The 18,432-nt window shown below is 58.1% G+C and overlaps 1 protein-coding gene across 2 annotated transcripts; it reads right to left on the bottom strand.

Moving 5' to 3' along the window:
• Positions 1–65: 65 nt before the first annotated feature.
• On the bottom strand, positions 66–16,788 carry PLCD1 (phospholipase C delta 1). Of its 2 annotated transcripts, none has more exons than XM_081160783.1 (15): positions 16,598–16,788; positions 8,867–9,031; positions 5,260–5,488; positions 3,979–4,108; positions 3,656–3,887; positions 2,976–3,177; positions 2,749–2,893; positions 2,522–2,671; positions 2,270–2,428; positions 1,878–2,037; positions 1,580–1,696; positions 1,010–1,188; positions 792–924; positions 566–715; positions 66–419 (listed from the first exon to the last, which is right to left on the bottom strand). In XM_081160783.1, the coding sequence occupies exons 1-15, from the start codon at positions 16,629–16,631 to the stop codon at positions 334–336; spliced, it is 2,271 nt and encodes a 756-aa protein (XP_081016909.1). In that variant the 5' UTR covers positions 16,632–16,788; the 3' UTR covers positions 66–333. The 2 variants fall into 2 exon arrangements, with proteins under 2 accessions (XP_081016909.1, XP_081016908.1); XM_081160782.1 differs by lacking the exon at positions 16,598–16,788 and adding an exon at positions 11,748–11,862.
• Positions 16,789–18,432: the final 1,644 nt, after the last annotated feature.

Raw genomic sequence — 18,432 nt, forward strand, 5'->3', positions numbered from 1 at the left:
TGAGGTGCTGGGTCCCGGTGCTCTGGGACACGCAGGTGAGCGCACTTACAGGCATTTTCTGGCGTGCAGGTGAAGAGACCATGGAATTTAGTCTTATGATTTTTATAAAAACCCTCCACCTAGGGCTGGCCAGAGGGTGGAGAGGGCTGCAGTGTTGTTTCCAACGGAGGTGAGGACAGATCCGGGGCCCAGAGCAGCTCCTAGGCCCTGGGGAGGCAGCAGCACAGTGTGTTAGAGCTGAAGGCAGCGTGGGGCCCCCGGCTCCCGGCAAGGCTGGAGCAGCCACGCCCGCCCTGCCCCGGACGCGGACGGAGGTCTGGCCGGCTCCCAGGCCTAGTCCTGGAGGGACACCTTCACAAAGAGGGTGGCGGATGGGTGCTGGTCTCCATTCTTGGACAAGAGGTGGACGTGGCGGTATCCTGGCGGGTGAGTGGGCAGGAAGGAGCACACAGGGAACGTTCCAGTCACTCGGGTGGGATGCGTCAAGGGACAGCCACCCCAGCCCAAGAGATGCCAGCCCTGCCTCCCCCCAGCTTGCCATCCCCTCCCCTTGACAAACACTCACCCTGCTTGAGGCTGTTCAGGGGGATGGTACTCTGGCCAATGAAGTCGTTCTTAGAGGAGGCATCGTAATCCTCGACCACGAAGCGCACCAGGGCAAGCTCGGGCACAGCCACCTCGAACTCAAACTCCGTGTCCCACCACGGGTTGAACCCTAGGGGTACAGGCGCCACGTCAACAACACAAAGGCCAGCCGCAGTAGCCGGGCCCAGCTCAGACTCAGCACGTACCGTTATTGGTGACTACCGCGGTCTGGCGGCTGGCCACGTCCCGGCCCACGCCATGGATCTCCACCGTGACCTTGGGGTCCACGATCGAATTCTTACTCTTGTTGACTTTTGGCAGCTGCTGCCCCGTGATGACCTAAGGAGAGGTTATGGACGTCAGGAGTGGTGACGAGGGGGAAGGGAGGCCCGTGGGCTCCTGTCCCTTCTGGGTCTGGCCATACCCTGATGCTGAGCCGCTTCCGAGTCCACCAGGGCCCCTGAGTCAGGTTACGAGGGTTGAAGGTAGAGTTGGGGTCTCGCAGGAAGGCAGGCTTCAGCACGTACCCACAGGTGCCGTTGTCCTGGAAACGGCCCTGATACACATCCATCTCTGGTCCAGGTGTCTGGAAGTTCAAGGCCACTACAGGTAGGACAGAGCAGTCACAAGCTGTGGGTTGGCCTCAGGGGCCGCAGAGCCCAGGCTACTCTGGGTACACTGAGGCCTTTGAGACACATGGCGAGGCAGAAGCAGGGTCCAGTATCACTCCAGTGCCTACTGCCCTCCTAACTGACCCACCACACCAACCTCGCATTCCATTTCTGGTGCCAGAATTCAAAGAACTACTGTGCTAACTACGGGATTTCAAACACTGTCTTGCTAGGAGGGGGATATTTCCAAACTGAAATGACCAGCTCCTAAGCCCACAAATTCCTGCATCTGGCCCTGCTTAGGTCCCCACAGTCTCCGGGTCCTTGGCCCTCTGGACTGAAAGCCTTGCCCAGGCCCCCTCCCAGCCCTGGCCAGCCCATACCAATCTGGAAGCCCCCATTCCACATCTCCACGGGGCTGTAGTTGGAGGAGTCCGTTCTCCGCCCCGCAGGGTAGATCCTGGTCAGGTGATTCATGTTGTAGCGGACAAGGCTGTTTCCTGATGCGAATGCGGGACGGTCAGAAGCGGAGGCCTCCAGGTTCGCCCAAGTCCCTCCCACCCGTTCCTCCCACAGCGGGAAGTGCTAACTCCGGCCAGGGCGCTGCGAGCCAGGCCTGGCCCTGGCCATGGCGGGTGGTGGGACAGCAGACAGCAGCCTCAGGGTGCAGGGGGGGCTCACCTGACTCTTGGAGCAGTCGGAGGGCGCGGTTCTCGGAGAGGGACGCTATCTCATAGAAAGCCTGCCCGGGGCGGCCGGGGCTGGAGAAGCCCCTGAAGTGGACGCTCTTACAGTAAATGACCATATCGGAGAGCTCCTTCGCTAGCCTGAGCTTGTCCTCCTGGGGGCCACGGGAAGGCCCGGGTTAGAGTCAGAGGTCGGGGCAGGTGGGCACTGAGAGAGCCAGAAACCCAGCCGTGGAGACAGAGAGAGGGAGACAGACACAGAGAGGGGCAGAGGGTCTGAATGGCAGCCACAGAGAATTGAGACAAGGCACACATCCCACTGGGCGATGGGGGTGATGGTGGGAGAGGGCCCCAGGGCTCCCTGCCCCCCACAGCTTCCCCTCGAACCCTGGGCTTGTGCTGCACTCGGCTCCTCACAGCCTCATCCTCCATCTCGGCAGCCTCATCCTCATCGGACACGACAACGGCCTCTGGGCCACCTTCCCCACAGGGGGGCAGAAGACCCCCTAGCTTCTTCCCCTTCAGCAAGATCTTTCCCTTCAGTTGCTAAGGATGGAGGGGCAGCTGGTCAGAACCAAGCTGGCCTCCCAACCAGTCCCCCTGCCCTCCTATCTGGGCGCCCCCACCCCCACTGTGCACCTCCGGGGAAGGCAGGCTGGTGGTGGCCGATTCCAGTGGCTGGTCCAGCAGCATGTGGCCCAGAGTAGTGCTCAGGTGTCGCGCCATCACACGCTGCTGCTCCAGGCTGCAGTGGTTCTCCAGGGACAGGATGACAGGGTAGGGGGACACCTGGAGGTCGAAGGGCAGGTTAGGAGGGGTTGGCCATTCCTAGCCTCCCCCTCGTCACCCCCCAGGGGCGTGGCCACCTTGAAGGCATAGTCCCGGATGGCCCTGAGCACGTCGCAGAAGAGGATCTTGGAGGTGAAAGTGTAGCCGTGGTAGATGACAGGCTCCTGGTTGGGCCCGTCCCAGCAGTCGAGCTCCAGGCAGCGGCAGCCTTTGCACAGTGCCCTGCAGGGACAGTGGTGCTAGGACCCTCAGGCCGTGCCCCTGGCCCTCCAGAAGCCCCGCCCCAGACCCCCCCAAGGCTCACCGGATGTAGGCTTCCGTGCTGCTGGGCCCGGTGAGCTGGTCTTCCATCAGGTAGGTGTTGTGCGAGGAGGACACCAGGTAGTGGCTGAGCGGCTGGCCCATGTCCTGGTAGACCCGCCGGTGCGCCAGGTTGAAGGCGCTGCCATCGGCTGATAGCAGGTACATGAGGAAGCCGTCCTTGGTCATCTGCCGCTGGGCCTTGGCTGGAAGGGAGGAGGCCCAGGCCAGTCAGAGCCCTCTGGCCAGCCACCTCCTGGGGCCCTGTCTTCTCTGCTTCTTTCCCCCACACTGTGAGGCCCCTTGAGGACAGGACCTCACCTCCTCCTCTCTGCCTCCAGACAGGAGCCCCCTCCATGGCAGGGCCCTGTCTCAAAGCTAGACCCAGGACGGTCAAGAAGGAAGCCAGGCAAGTGCTTGCTTTTCCAGCCCCCTCTCTCTCTTTCCTAGGGGAGGGGTCCTCAAAACCCCCTGAAGTAGCTGCTGAGGGAGGTAGTGATGCTGGAACCCTGTCTCTCATCTGCCTGCTGTCATGGGGCAGGCAAATACTGACCCAGGCCCTGAGGCTGGCTGTAGTGCTCCTGATCCTGCAGCTCCCTACTCTTGGACTGCAGTCTCCCCAGGGGTCTCCCAGCCTGGTGGGGCCCTGGGACTGCAGGTCGCAGGCCACGGCCAGGCCCTCACCAGTCTCGCTGGGTTCGTAGCGCTCAATGAGGGAGAGGGCCAGTGCAGGCCCCGCAGCCTCCTCCCTCTGCTGGTGCTTCAGGAACGTCACTAACTGATCCACTGACAGGGTCTCCCCTGAGCCTGCAGCCTCCTCGAAGGTGCGGTCAATCTCCTTCCTGTGGGTCAGCATCTTGTAGAAGGCTTCAATCTCCTCGTCTTCCAGGGAGTCTGTCTGGGAGCGGTCACATTCCTGCAAAGCCAGGACAGCCGGGCGGGTGGGCTCAGAGCAGGCCTTGGCCCAGGGTCAAGGACCACACTGCCAGGGCTCACTGCTGCCTCACCCTGAAGATCTTGCGAGCATAGCTGTCGTCCACCTGGACGTTGAGCTCCTTCAGGAAGTTCTGCAGTTCCTTGAAGCTCATCTTGCTGTCCCTGTTTTTGTCAGCTTTTCGCAAGCAGGAGTGGATCCAGCTGGGCAGGAAGTAAGGAAAGAACCTAGAAGCCCAAGGACTCCCAGCGCCCCAGCCAGAGCCATCGTTCAAGCCCAATGTCAACTCCAGGGACCCGGCAGACTGAGGCCACCTGTAGACACAGCTCCCTGCAGGCCTGACTTACTGGCATCCGAATTTCGGGGCAAGACCTGGTGGCCTTTTGAGAGGAAGTGTCACATCCTAGTACAGGGTCTTTTTCCTATTTGCTGGCTTGGAACCCTTTCACATTTTAAAAATATTTATTTTCTTTCTATAAAAGGGTTTATTTTAGACAATTTAGAAAATAACAAACAAATCCCCCATAGACCCAGAGATAACTCTGTTAACATTTCAAGGTATGTCCTCTGGTTTTCAATATATAATTGTTAGCCAACATGACTAAAGCCCTTGAGGCTTATTTTATAGGAAACAACAAATTTCAAGCCACTGATCACGTCATGACAGGGCACTTAAACTCCTACTTCTCTCTTACCGCTATCCTCTCTCCCCTCAGCCTTGACCTTGAGAACTAGAAGATTAAAGTGTCAGAGACTAGGTCTCCCCTTGAAGCAAGTGACTCCCCTCAGCCTCCCAGGGCCATGTGGGTTACAGATGGGGGAAGAAGGGATATCAAGGGGCTGCATAGCTGTCTGGTCCTTGGGCCAGAGTGGAACACAAAGGACTCCAGATACCTCCCATGCTATGGATTGAATTGCGTTCCCCCAAAATTCGTGTATTGAAGCCCTAACCCACAATATGATGGTATTTGGAGATGGGGTCTTGGGGGTTTAGATGAGGTCATAAAGTGGGGCCCTCATGATGGAATTAGCACCTTTATAAGAAGAGACACCAGAAAGCTTGCTGTCTCCCTCTCTTTCTCCCTCTCTCTGCCATGTGAGGACACAGTGAGAAGGCGGTCATCCAGGAACTAGGAGGAGGGGTCTCACCAGAACCCAACCACGCTGGCACCCTCATCTTGGACTTCCAACCTCCAGAACTGTGAGAAAATTAATTTCTGTTGTTTAAGCCACCCAATCTGTGCTATTTTGGTATGATGGTCCGAGCCGGTGTCTCCCATACCCAGGTTGACCTGGGGACAACCATAGCCAGTATTCCCAGGCTGGGCCTGGCCCACTGCCACCAGAAGGATACTGCTGCAGCTTCTGCTGCTGGTCCATGGAGCCTGAGTGATGGATGATCTTGCGCAGACCCTGCACCCAGTGCTGGGCGTCAGCTGGCGATGAGGCGATGAGGTCTAGTGTGTTTCGCTGGTTCTTAAAGACAATGGAGAAGCAGCGGTCTTCGGGCACATCGCGGGCAAACTTCTCCAGGCCCTCTGTGCGGTGTCCCATCCGGACCTCCTGAATGTCCTCGATGGAGACTGTAAAAAGGGGATGGGAGCAGAGAGAGGCATGAGGCCAATCCCTGCCTCCAACATGGCCAAGGCCACAGTGGAAGGGGTCACGGTTTAGAGACAGAGGTGGGGCTGGAACTCAGGCATTGATCCAGAGAGAAAAGAGGGGGCAGGAGGACTGACAACGGGGGCAAAGAGGAGGAAGGAAGACAGAGAGTGAAGTGGAAAAGGAATGTGAGACACAGCTGCAGTGGGCAGAGTGAAAACAAACAGGGAGTGACACAGAGAGGGGGACTGACTTTAGGAGGGGACAGGCACCTTGGACCCCAGACTGGCTGTTTCTGTGCTGTAGGGAGCAGGGCCCCTGGGAGAGGATTGGGGCAGGGCAGCACCCTTAGAGGAACCATTCTGGAGCTCAGGGCCTGTGACAGAGACGAGGCCACACACCTCCTGATCAGACTTGACTTTGGACCTGTTCTCCCCTCTGACAGCCATAAGAGCCTCCAGGCCTCTCTCCTGACCATTCGGGAGACTCGAGCCAACCCTTGATCAGCCCTGGCCCTGGGGCCTGGGAACAGAGGGCCAAAGACAGAGGAAAAGTGCTTGTGTCAGAGGGTAAAGGGGGCCTTGCCCTGTCTGTGTTTGTATGTGTCCAGAACTCAGGGAACCCCTGGGCAAGGAAGGTGCAGGAAGGCTCTGCCCTCCAGGATCCCAAGAGGCAGAATGGAGCATGCCCACTGGAAGGTCCAAGATATTATATCATTCTGCCCTTAGGAGCCAGGGGGTGGGCCCTGCTGTCAGAGCTCAGCCTTCCAAGCTTCAGGGGGCAGCAAGGCCCTGCCTACCCTCACTAACTCCCAATGTGTCTTCCCTGGTCTGGCTGGGAGTCAGTCCCACCAAGCTCTGTGCCTGCCCTACCCCCATCCTGAGCCATCCACATCCGTCTGTCTGAGTCCTAGACCAGCTCTGGCTAAAAGCCCGCCTGTCCCTCCTGTTGCCTAATCACACCCTGAGTGCCCCAGAGCCTCCTAGCCACCTGCAGCCCATGTGTGTGCCATGTGCCCAGGCCAGGCAGCAGGCTCTGAGAAGTAGGCTCTGAGCCCCTAGAGTTCAGGGGAGATCCCTGCTTAATCCTTCCACCCACAGCCTCCTGTGCCCCGCTAGGCCCCACACCAGCTGCAGCTGACCCAGGCTGGAGTGAAAACAGGAAGCCTGAGCCATGGAGCTCCCGGGCTGGCACCCACCCACACCAGAGAGAAAGTCCAGATGCCTTCACTGCTGATAATGCCTTGTCTGCCTCTGGGAACCAGAGGGAGGTGGGGTGGGGGGCTAGCGGTGGCAGGATCAGGGGAGACTTAGGGATCAGGAAGCAGAGGCAGAGAGAACTGGGTGGGGGAATTTGATCCACTCCTCCCTCACCTGGCCTCAGTTTCCCCGAGGATAGAGTACCATGGAGGACAACAGACTCACTCTCTCAGAGAAGGGAAGCGGCTGACAGGCAAGCTCAGCTCAAGGCCTGTCTCAGTGGCTCTGACATCGAAGAGAATCTTTTCTGGTCACAGTCCTCACCTGACCACACCCAACGCCTGACCCTGGACCTGTTACCCCTGCAGCCATCCCTGACAGGGAGCAGCCCCCTCACTCATTCTCACCTCTGCACCTTTGCTTACACTGGGGCTCCCACCTGGATTTCTCTTCCTGCCCTTCTGCTCATGGCCATCCCACATGAGGGTCTCACCTCGCTAGGGCAGGGTTGGAAAGGCCTGAGTCTCTACCCACTGCTGCCCCACGCCCAGCCTCACCAGGTGCTAGGCACACACTGGGAACCATTCATTTGGACTGGCTGCTGGCTCCCAGGACCCCCCAGGGCTCAGAGGGTAAGATAACCCCTGTCCCCATGGTGCCGCCACCTGCCAGTGTCTAACAGGAAACTCCTATAGGGGCAGAGGCCTGTGAAGAAGCCTGGCTGGTGCCACAGAGGCCAGGTCAGGTTGAGTGGCAGACGTGTCCGTTTCCTCTGACCCTGCCCTGGCCTGCTCAGAAACCCTCCATGGCCCACAGCCCCAAGGCCCCAGCCCAGCTCTCCCTCTCTGACCCTGCTCCTGTCCTGCCTCTCCTCTGGCCCCTTGGCCACAGGTCAGCAGGCCATATCACAGGTTTCTGCCCAGGGTCCTGAGGCCTGGCAGACCCTTCCTGGGGTACCCTCAGTGGGCTGACCCTCCCTTCCTCCTGTCTTTCTCCTACTCCTCCCTGGGGCCTGTCACCTGTGTCTGGTCTCATTCCCTACAGACCTCCCAGTGGGCTGACCCTGCCTGCCCTCAAACAGCCAACAGCAGGTGAATGGGTGAGGGATTTCCAGAGGTCTGGGCTGTGCAAAAACCCAGCTGCAACTATCTCTCTGCACTGTCCAGACAGCAGCTACCAGCCACATGTGATCATTTAAACATAAATTCATTAAAATTCAATAAAGTTAACAGTTCAGTTCCTCAGTCACACTAGCCGCATTTCAAGTGCTCAGTGACCACAGGTGGCAGCTAGTGACAACTGTGTCAGACAGCACAAATACAGAACATTCCCATCAACAGAAAGTTTTCTGGGACAGCCTTGGTCTGAAATTTCCCCAACAAGAAAAGGTGCAGAGCAGACCTCTCATTTTACAGTTGTTAGGACATTCCGTGTTAAGAGCAGCACTGATCAGAGCATTCCCCTGAGGCCTTACAGGGAACACGCTCCATTTGCAGGCCTGAGCTTTGGGTTCCTGGGCCCTTTCTTAAACTTCTAAAGCCCTCAGACCCACAGCCTTGAGGGAGCTACCCAGCTGAGACCTCTTTCTTTGGGTTCTAGCCCCGCTCTGCCCCCATCTCCCTCCTATGGCCCCAATCCCAGGGAAGGGCTGCCTCCTTCAGGCCCCACCTCCCATCCTGGCCACTCATACCAGGAAGGGCCTTATCTGCCCCGACTTTGGGCTGGCTTTGCTCACCACACCTGGAGTCCTAGTCCGCCCAACTTCCCTGCTTCCCACAACTGCCTAGGTAGATACCTGTGAGCTCATATAACACTGTCCAGCTCCCTCCCTTCTGAGCCTGCTTTCCCCATCTGTGGTCATGGTTTTGTGCCCCAAACCTCCAAAAGGCTTTAGCATCTCCATCTGTAGTCCTGGGTCCATGACTGCCTTCTCCAGAGCTCAGTTTTACCTGACTCCTCTCCCAGACTCTGGCCAGTTTCAATTTCCCCATATCTGGTCCTTATTGCATGACTGGCCTATGTCCCACCAGGTTGGGACTCAGTTTCCCTTATCTGTGGTCCTGGTCCAAGATGGACCTCCACCCCCAGCCAGCATCAGTTTCCCCATCCAAGCATGGGCTGCACACTCTGCCTCCTACCCCATGGCCCCAGGTCACTCACACAGCTGGGACTCGGGGGTCCGCATGACCTTGCGGGACTCCTGCCAGATGGTCTTGCAGTCTTCCTGCAACTTGTAGAAGCGCTCTCTCCGCCATGAGTTGGACTTCACCTTCAGGAGCTGGGTGCCCTTCAGCAGTGCCTGTAGGTCCTTGTCATCCTGTAGGCCTAGGGGGCAGAGGTCATAAGACGCCACCTCCTCCAGTGTCCCTGCTGCCCCAGACCCTGTGCTAGCCACGCCCACTTTGGGACCCTCTTAGAGCCCACTCTTCGCCAATCTCAGCCTCATCTCTTCCTTCACTTCTTCCTCTAGCCATTCGCCAGCCTGCCCTGCTTCTACCATGAAGTCATCTCTGATGCCAGCTGAGGCCACGTAAAACCTTAGGATGCCTACCTACTCAAGGCTGCACTTTATACACTGTGGCTTGCCACCCACAGCTGAGTGCATAAAAGGAGGGCAGCTAATCTAAGAACTCCTGGTCCCTAGGGGACCGGACCCCTAAGGTGGGCCCCTCCTGGACACACTCAGGGGTGAGAGTGACTTGAAGGAAGCTGGGACCAAAAGATCAGGCAGATGCATCTATAGCTGTGCCTGTATATATCACCCTATATCTATACCAGTATGTACATATCTGTATATATCACCCTATGTCTGTATCTATATATCTGTATCTGTATATATCACCCTAGCCACATGTAGTCCAGCAGCCACTTCTCTCCAGAGCCAGTTGGCCATCTCACCTCATGTCTGTCACCAAAACTAAAATTATGTGGCCTCAGCAATCTTTATCATCTGCTCCAGCAGAGTGATGGCATCAGGAACCATGTGGGTCCAGTCTGAGGGGCCTGAGCCTAGGCCCATAGGCTTTTCTTTTCTGAGCCCAGAGTCGCAGCCCCTCATTGCGTCTCCCACTTGGTCCTTGCCTCCCCACTCCCTAGCCAGTCCCACACACCCACAATACCCACAGAACTTTCTGGACCACTTCCGTAAGCCTCAGTCACCACATCCTCTTTTCCCCTTGCCAATCTCCTGCCTCCAGTGGAGACAAAGCCCAGTGCTAACACCCGCCTCCCTATCACTTTAGGCAACTCCTTTCCCAATCTCTGCCTCTGTTCCTCCGCTAACACTGGGTGAAAACAGCGTTGGAGGAGGCGTCTCTAAGCCTCCTCAGAGGTGACATTTTGATGTGACCTCCCTCCCCCACTTTGTCCCAAATCTCTCCACTCCAGGAGACCCCTCTGCCTTGGTGTAAGCAGTTCCCCTTCAGCCCCAGGGGAAGCGCAGTGGAGAAGGGGGACCCTGCAGGATGTCCTAAATTGTTGGTTGTGTCTGTGGAGCTCAAGACCAGAAGAAGGGGAAAGGAGCCCCCAGGCTGCCAGAGGAGGCACCTCAGCCTCTTCTGGGGATCCCACGGTCCTTTCTGAGGCTGAAGTACAACTGGGAGGGACATCTCACACTTGGTCTGCACCCCACCCCCCAAGCTGGACACACATTAGGGCAAGCCCCTGCCCACAGCACAGATGGGAATGGGGGAGCGGGTCGGAAAGTAGAAGGTGAGCCCCACCCACCAGTTCTGGAAAACACCATAAAGAGATGACATATCCATCCTGTCCCGGAGCCAGGCTGTGGCCCTGTCTGCAGTCAGGCAGAGATAAGTCCCCTGGCTGCTGACATGATTTCCGAAACAGACCTCCGTCCCAAGGTGGGCGTTGATAACCACTGCCCTCTGGGTCACTGGGAAACCTGGACAGGCACCTCCACCTCTGAGCCTCAGTTGAGGCCCTTTTGTTTCTGAGGCCCCTGGGCTGCCTGCCCCACCACCCAGAAAGTATGGGTACCCCCAGCCCAGCCCCATTCACTTAGCTCTAGTACCTTCTCCTGTGGAAGGGTGGTGGTGAGAGGCCTCTGAGCTCAGGGGCCCCTGGGTTGACCTTGCAGCCTCACTAACCTGCCCAGGCCAGCTGCACACGGCAAGGTGGCTCAGGGGAGGAGTGCAGAGGGTGCTGTAGGTACTAATAGGAGACTAAGGCAGATGCCATGAAGCTAGGGTGATGCACAATGGAGACAAACTGGGCTTGGGACCCAAAGCAATACACAGCAATATAAAGTCATACAGTGATATACATGGTTACATAGTCACACACACCCACATAACATACAGTGCCTTATCATCACAATGATGATAATAGCATCCACCATAATAATCGTTAATATCTGAATAAAATAGCGCATGTATTTAATCTCCCTGACAATCCTACGAGGAAGACACTATCACTATTTCCATTTTACAGATGAGGAAATTGAGATTCAAGGAAGTTACATGGTGGAGTCAGGACTCAGAAGCCTGCCCACAGGGTCAGTGACAGGAAACATTACCATATGCAACCACCACTCAGGAAGACACTGTCACAAGTAGTAATGTCAGAAAATCCACATAACATACACAGACCATAACACAAAATAATAGAATCAGCCGCCTAGGTCACCCACTGTCACATCTGTCACCCATACTGCACACAGCATCACACTGGGCCACACACTCTTGCAGATCATCTCATTGGGTTACAGTCATACCAGTGAGGCACCAGGCCGCATATCCAGTGGTGCCTCATAAATCTCTAAATGGGGGGTTAGGCGTGGCAAGGAGCAGGGAGCCTTGGAGGGGCTGAGGTATATCAGGAGAAGGGCTAACCATTCCCCCTAGTACCCCACATGCCACCCCTGCAAATACAGCCCCCCAGTAGGTCACACACTCACAGGAGTACTAAACGGGTCCAATCAAAGGATTAAAGGAGGACCCTGAACTCAGGAACATATAGTCTGCCTCCTGCCCCAACTGCCATCCCAGCCTCCACAGATCTCAGTGTTCCCCGAGACCCTTACCCAGCCTCTGCCCATTGAGCGCCGCCACCTTGAGGCTCTGCTCCTCCAGGTAGGGCTCTTTGGGGCGGCTCCGGCCCCAGCCCCGGCCCCCGCGGGACGGCATGCTGCTCTGCAGGGCCCCTGCCGCCCGCGAGCCGGACCCGGGACAATGCAGGAGTCTGGGCGTCTAACGAGGCGGGGAGCAGGGGCGGAGACCCGGAGTGGGGGCGGGGCTAGAGCCCGCTGTGGGGGCGGGGCCTCAGCCCTGGAGGCGGGGCGAGAGGGAAATCTGGGCTTCGTGGGGCGGGACCGATAGCCCCTGGAGGTGGGGCGAGAACGGAGTCCGAGCGGGGAGAGGAGGAGCCTGAACCCAGGAGGCGGGGCGCCCAGGGGCAGGAGCCAGGAGCGGGAGGCGGAGTGGGACAAACCCATAACCCAGGAAGCAGATCCGTGGCGAAACCCAGAGCCTAGAAAGCGGATCGAGGGCACCACCAGAGCCAAAGAGGTGGGGCGGGGGAGGGGCCGAGCCTGGAGGCGGGGCGGAGGCGGAGCTGTACCCAGGGAGCGGGCGGGGGGCGGAGCCAGGGCTCAGGGGGCGGAGTCACCGCCCAGGGGGCGGGGCCAGAGAGGGGCCCTCGCTGGAAGGGCGGTGTTCCGTAGAGGGGCGAAACCCCGGCCTTGGAGGCGGAGTCCCACCAGGGGGCGGAGCCTGAGCCTCGTTTCCAAACGCCAGCTGCGGGGCTGCGGGAGGACCCCGGGCGAGGCAGTGCTGAGGGGCAGGGCGCTGGAGGGCTGCAGCCTCCCGGGGTACGGGATGGAGGCTGTGCCAGACAACCGAGCCAGCCAAATATTTTACCAAAATGACTCAACGAATTCGTTGCGACTCAGCTGGCTGTTGCCTCACTTGTGAACCTCAGGCAGGCCTGTTTCCTTCTGATTCCCCACCTGAGTGGGGTCATCTCCAAGGTTCTGAATGCGAAAGGAATTCTTGAAAAAAAATGCTGATCTTAAAAAGAGTGCATTAACGCAGGCTTGCTTTGATAAATAAATGAGGAGGACTGCAACTCTATACGAACTGTGCTGCCAGTGTGCTCAGGAACAGTGGGACCTTTCATGTAAGTTACAACTTCTCTTTCATTCACCCAGCAATTATTTATTGAGCCCCTACCGTGCGCCAAGGTCAGGACGCCACCCACTCCAGGCCTGACTCACTCCTTTCTTACTCCCAGCCTCTGAATAGTTCTTCCACTCGCCTCACTTCAGCTCCAGTCATCAGCATTCGCAGTGAGTCACTGGCAAAGCCAGTTAGTAGCACAGACAAGTACAGCAATAATAAACTGAAGCAAAGTGACGCACCTAAAGTCACACCACAGAGAGCAAATCATGAGAATGTGTGTTAGTGTAGATGGGCTGAAATATGGGCACAGACAAGTTGTTACTCATTTGGAAAGGGGCAGGGAGCAGAGTGTAAGGGGAACCTCTGTTTTAGAGAAACCATGCACGGGTTTTTAACTGGAGGACCAATGATAGAATCGCATCTCAATATAATTTGCTTCGTTTGAATTATCGTGTATTTTATTTTGTGCATTTAGAAACATGATCCCGCCCTAGTCGTTTTGGTTCAGTGGTTAGAGTGTTGGCTTGCACACTGCCAAAGTGGCCTATGGCACAAAAAATTTACTGATCAGTGTGGATCACTGTGTGTCTGTGTAGTGTGGGCCTGGAACCCCAGAAACAGTACTTTGAAACATAATTGAGGAGGGTAGGGGGCTGGCCACCCCAACTTGCTGTGATGGTTCTGGAACCATTTTCTCTTAGGGGTACTGGCTTTTTAGCCAACCTAGAGCTCCCATGCCCATTAGTGCTTTATCCTTGCATCTGTGAAATGGGTATTGCGATGCTGTGGATGAGAAAACAAGTCCACAGAGGCAAAGGGATTTTTTAATCCTTACCCGAGGATATGTTTTTATTGACTTTAGGGAGAGAGGGAGGGAGAGATATCGATGTGAGAGAGAGACACCGATCAGCTGCCTCGGGTAGGAGCCCTGACTGCGGATCAAACCCACAACCTAGGTATGTGCCCTGACCAGGCATCGAATCCACAACCTTTTGGTGTACAGGGTGATGATCCAACCAACTGAGCCACCCAGCCAGGGCCCCTGCCTTACAAATGCCAGTTCTTACAGTGGGGCAGGAGGAATTAGGTGTAGGAAAAGTTAGTGGAGATAGATGTTTTCAGTGGGGACAGGGCCCGGGAAGGTTATGTCCTTTCAGGCAGATCTGGGAACTGTTTGAGAAGCCAGTGCAGCCCTCGCCAGAATGGAGAGAGCAGAGGAAGTGAGATAGGAGGAGGCTGGGGGCCTGGCACATCAGTCAGAGGGCTTCAAACTTGGGAAGGAGCCCTTGATTCTTAAGTCCAGTTCTGGTCACATTTTTGCTGGCTAGGGGCTGCCTTATGGTGCACCCTCATCTCCCAAAGAACTAGGCAGCAACTCAAAGGGCATGGTCACTCGGCCTCTGCCAGAATATGGCACTGGCTGGGTACCAGGCACTGTTCTAATTGCCTTATAGGTATTACCTCATTCAGTCCTCACAGCAACCCTATGAGGTAGGTAGTGTTCTTATTCCCCATTTTATAGATGAGGAAACTGAGACACAATGAAATTAAGGGATTTGCCTGAGATGAAAAAGCCAAGACATGACCTCGAGTAATTTGCCCAGAATCCACGCAAGTTACTACACGGTATACTACAAGGCCTCTGCATGTACCTGGGGGTGAGGACAGAAGGGATATTTCATATCCAGGTGGCCCCCATAGCTCGCCAGGCCAAGAGACGGGGTCTTTCTGCAGCAGACCCCCAAATGCCCTAACCAAAAAATGTGGTCCTACAGCACGTGTCCGGTGTTTTGGGAATTGACATATGAAAGGGGAGCAGACTCTCCAATGAAAGTGTAAACAACCTAAGACAGCACCGGACACAGGGGCTACCTCCTCCCACCACCCACCAGTTCTCCTTGACAGATTCTTGCTTCCCTATGTGGTTTGCAGGAGGGACAAAAGGCAGTCAGGGAAGTAATTTTTGGTGATGAGCTAGAAGTGGCAGGGCCTTCAGGAATATGGCTTGGGATGATAGTGTTCATGTCAGCCCCGCAAGAAGGGCTAGACAGAGTCAGGCATTTGGGAGGCAGGTCTCAAATAGGATGGGCCAGGCGGCCAAGCCCATGCCACAGGCCTGGGAGGTGCTGGCTGAGCCTCCATGAAGCTTCCTCTCCAAGGGGGAGATACGAGGGATGCCAGGGGAGAGAAACTGGACAAAGGCATAGATGCCTGAGGATGGAGCCTTTTCAACATGAGCTGAGGCTGCAGGCGTGCGAGAGGCGACCAAAGGGCTTTTAGGTGGTCTGAGCGTGAGGCAGCCATGAGAGAGGTGGCAGTGTGCAGGGTAGACAGCACTAGCTAAGGAATGATGAGAGAGAAAGCAGAAGTCTCCTGTGTGGTCCTCTGAGCTGCCAGTCTCCCTTCCTGCCAGGCTGGCAGGAGCATTAAGGACACCTCTGGCCTGAGAGAAGAGGAAGCATTGGAAAGAGTGGGGATCCTTTGACCCAGCTGGGTGAGGTGACCTCAAGGATCCCAGGCTAGTGGTATGAGCGTAACAGCCCTAGGCACCGGGCAAGGTCTCCCTGGGCCACCGGGACCAGGTCTAGCCAACTGGGAAACATGAGACAGACTGGGACTGGCTGATAAGAACATCTCCCAGTCCCCCTGAATTCCAGGAGTCTCTAGTGGACAGCTGGAGGGCTCTGCCTTTCTCTCTCCCAACTATTTCCAGGTATGGTTTAGGATAGGTAGTGGACACTAAAGTCTCTAACCCGAAGAGCACTAGGAGACAGAAGGAGATACGGTTAAGCACTGATTGGTGTGCCAGAGGCGGAGGTTTGCCGAGCTGACAGATGATGGGGTGGGGCGTGGGGACAGGAGGGTAAGCTGCCCAAGAGTAGGGGAGTCCCAGGCTGGAGCAAAAAGACGCCAGGTCCAGGATGGGGGTCCCGTCCAACCATAAGACCTCCAGGTCCTGCCGTTGGGAGCCCGCAGCTGCTCTCCCTCCTGGAGGGGCAGCGTTAGGGCAAGAAGCTGGCTCTGACTCCGTTCGCGGGTCGGAGGAGACAGAGTTCAGCCGGGCAAGGGTGGAGACGCGGGCATTTCCAGCGGAGACTTGGCCCTGTCCCGCCTGGGGGGTGCGCAGATGGAGGGATCCGGCTGCTCCCCGCAGCCTGAGCATCGCTGACTATGATTTCTGCGCGGGGCTGTTTCCGAAGCACCGCCTGACCTCGGCCAACCGCGCGCACCTCCTCGCCCCACCTCCCCCCATCCCCCCATCCCCCCCACCCCCCACCCGCCACACCCACGGGGCCTGCGGCGGTCCCCGCACGCCAGGGCTTCGTGGAGCGTCTCCCGGCCGCCTGGACGGGGCGGGGAGAACTCGGTTATTCGCGGATGCCGCTTCCTTCCCTCAGCCCTTCCGTGCGCGCTGGACCATAGAGCCCAGCCTTCCGCGACCAGGATAAGGGGGGGTCCCCGGGGCGGGGGGGGATCCGGGGAAAGTCTACAGAGAAGTCTTCAGACCCGGGCCCCTTCCCTGTCCCCCACCCCGGTTTAGATCTGGGGGACTTGAATGGAAACGCCCCGGGTCGTGCCTGGCAGTCCCACCCTAAGTCCCGGGCCGAGATTTTCCCAGGGCGACCGGGGGCCGAGGGGCGGGCCCGGGGCGGGGCGGAGGGGGTGCCGGAGCGGGGGTCTCCCGCCGGGTCGGCGCGGCTCTCCGCGGGGTTGGCCCGCGCCGGGCTCCGCAGCGCGCCAGCTGGGCACTCACCGTGCAGGGTCAGGAAGTCCCGGCCCGAGTCCATGCCCGACGTGCGGCGCCGCGGGGACGGGGCGGCGCGGCGGGAGCGGGGCGCTGCGGGACACACGGGCGCGGCGACGGCGTCGGCGGCCCGGGGTCCGAGGCGAGCGCGGCGGAGGCTCGGAGGGACTGCGGTGGGAGGACGGCGGAGGTGGGCCCCGGACGCCGCCCCGCCCCCCGCCCGCCCGCGGTGCCCCCGCCCCTCCGGTCCACCAACCCGCGCCTCTCCCCGCCCCAGCCTGAGGATCCCCGAGGGGGGGCGGAGGTAGGGGCTGGGAAGCCGCCTAATCCTGGCCCCTGGGGGGGACGCGCCGCGGCCAGAAATAGCCACATCCCTCCCGCTTCCTCCACCGCCGCCACCCACAGCGGCGGGCCCTGTCATTACCACGGGCGGCCCGGCCCCACGCCCTGCTTGTGGGCGCCTCGCTGGGGTTGGGGTGATGCTCCAAAGAATCTGGCGTCACCCCGGGGAAGGCACAGCGTAACGTCCGACGCCCAGCCAGATTGCTTCCAGAGGCAGCCTCCGCGTCCAAGCGTCTAGCCGCTGCTCCCCCGAGGTCTGCTTTCCCTTCTGTAAAATGGGTGCATGGGTTCCGAGCTTCTCAAAGAGGAATTCCGGGACCTTGTCCGGAGGAGGGTCCCCTCCCCTCTAGCTGGGAAGTTTCTAAGCCCAGGAATGTCTTTGGTGGGGGTTGGGGGAGAGGCGGGAAGCTCACAGGAAGGGAGTGCAGGGAGCCGAACTTTGAGACACGCCCCCCCCCCCCCCAACTCCAGGCAGTCTGTGCAGCGGAGTGGCTGACAGGTGTAGAGTCCGGTCCGGTGATATTCTCAGATTCCATTCTTTGGGTGGTCTCCCAAGAGGCTGCCTGAGCAGAGGGTCCCTATATGGACCCCTGACTCCCACCCTTAACTCTCGAACCCAGACACCCTCTTTACAGGGTACTCAGAGATCCCCAGGGAAAGTCTGGGGATCCTGCTGCCCACCACCCTTTGGGAGAGCCCCTTGGGAGAGCTGTGCACTTGGGAGAGACCCCAGGGGCCTCCCCGGATGAGGGGTGTGGGGCCCACGAATGGGCCTCCTGGGCAGACAAAGCCAATGTGGGAGTCCGGCAGAAGCCAGCTGGACCCCTTCTGGAAGAGCCCTGCTTCGCAGCACAACCAGCCTAGGTGGCCTTGTCTCTTGGTTCAGAGCATTGAGAATGGGTCAGAGCCCCCTCCCTCTGCATGCCTCCCTCAAACCCTTTATCTGGCATTCACTCCAGTTGTCCTGTCCTCCAGGAGGAGCACCCACCCCCAGCCCTGGCAGACCTGTCAGAGCCCTTCTTGGTTTCGCTTGTGCTCAGGCCTCACGTTGGAGCCCCAGCCTGGGGGTGGGGAAGATGAGGAGTTCCTTTCTCCGCCCTCACCTCTCCTCTCTCTCCTTAGTCAAGATCCACCCTTCTAGGCCTGCCCCAGGGGGCCTCCTTGAGGCCTAGTACTTAGACCTCTCATGTCCCTGGGGACCTGCAAGCCCCTCTATTCAGCAAGTCAGGCCTCCTCAAGCCCAGGCAAAGACCCAATGAAATTCCGACACCAGCAGTTGACTTGGCTTCATCTGAAGCATCATTCCTGTTTATTCACATTACCTCCCAGTTCTGAGCCCCAAGCCCAAAACAGGGCATTATCTGGGACTGTCCCTCTCCCTTTGCCCCAGATGCCCCTGAGAAGGGCTGCAGCCGGGCTCCTTCTTCCTTTGCACACCCCAAACCCACCTCACATAGGCCCTCTTTGGGCCTCTGGCCCAGACAGAGGAGCCAAAGCCTCCT

This window comes from Miniopterus schreibersii (genome assembly GCF_964146895.1).
Source record: "Miniopterus schreibersii genome assembly, chromosome: 15".
In the NCBI taxonomy this organism is placed as follows: Eukaryota; Metazoa; Chordata; class Mammalia; order Chiroptera; family Miniopteridae; genus Miniopterus; species Miniopterus schreibersii.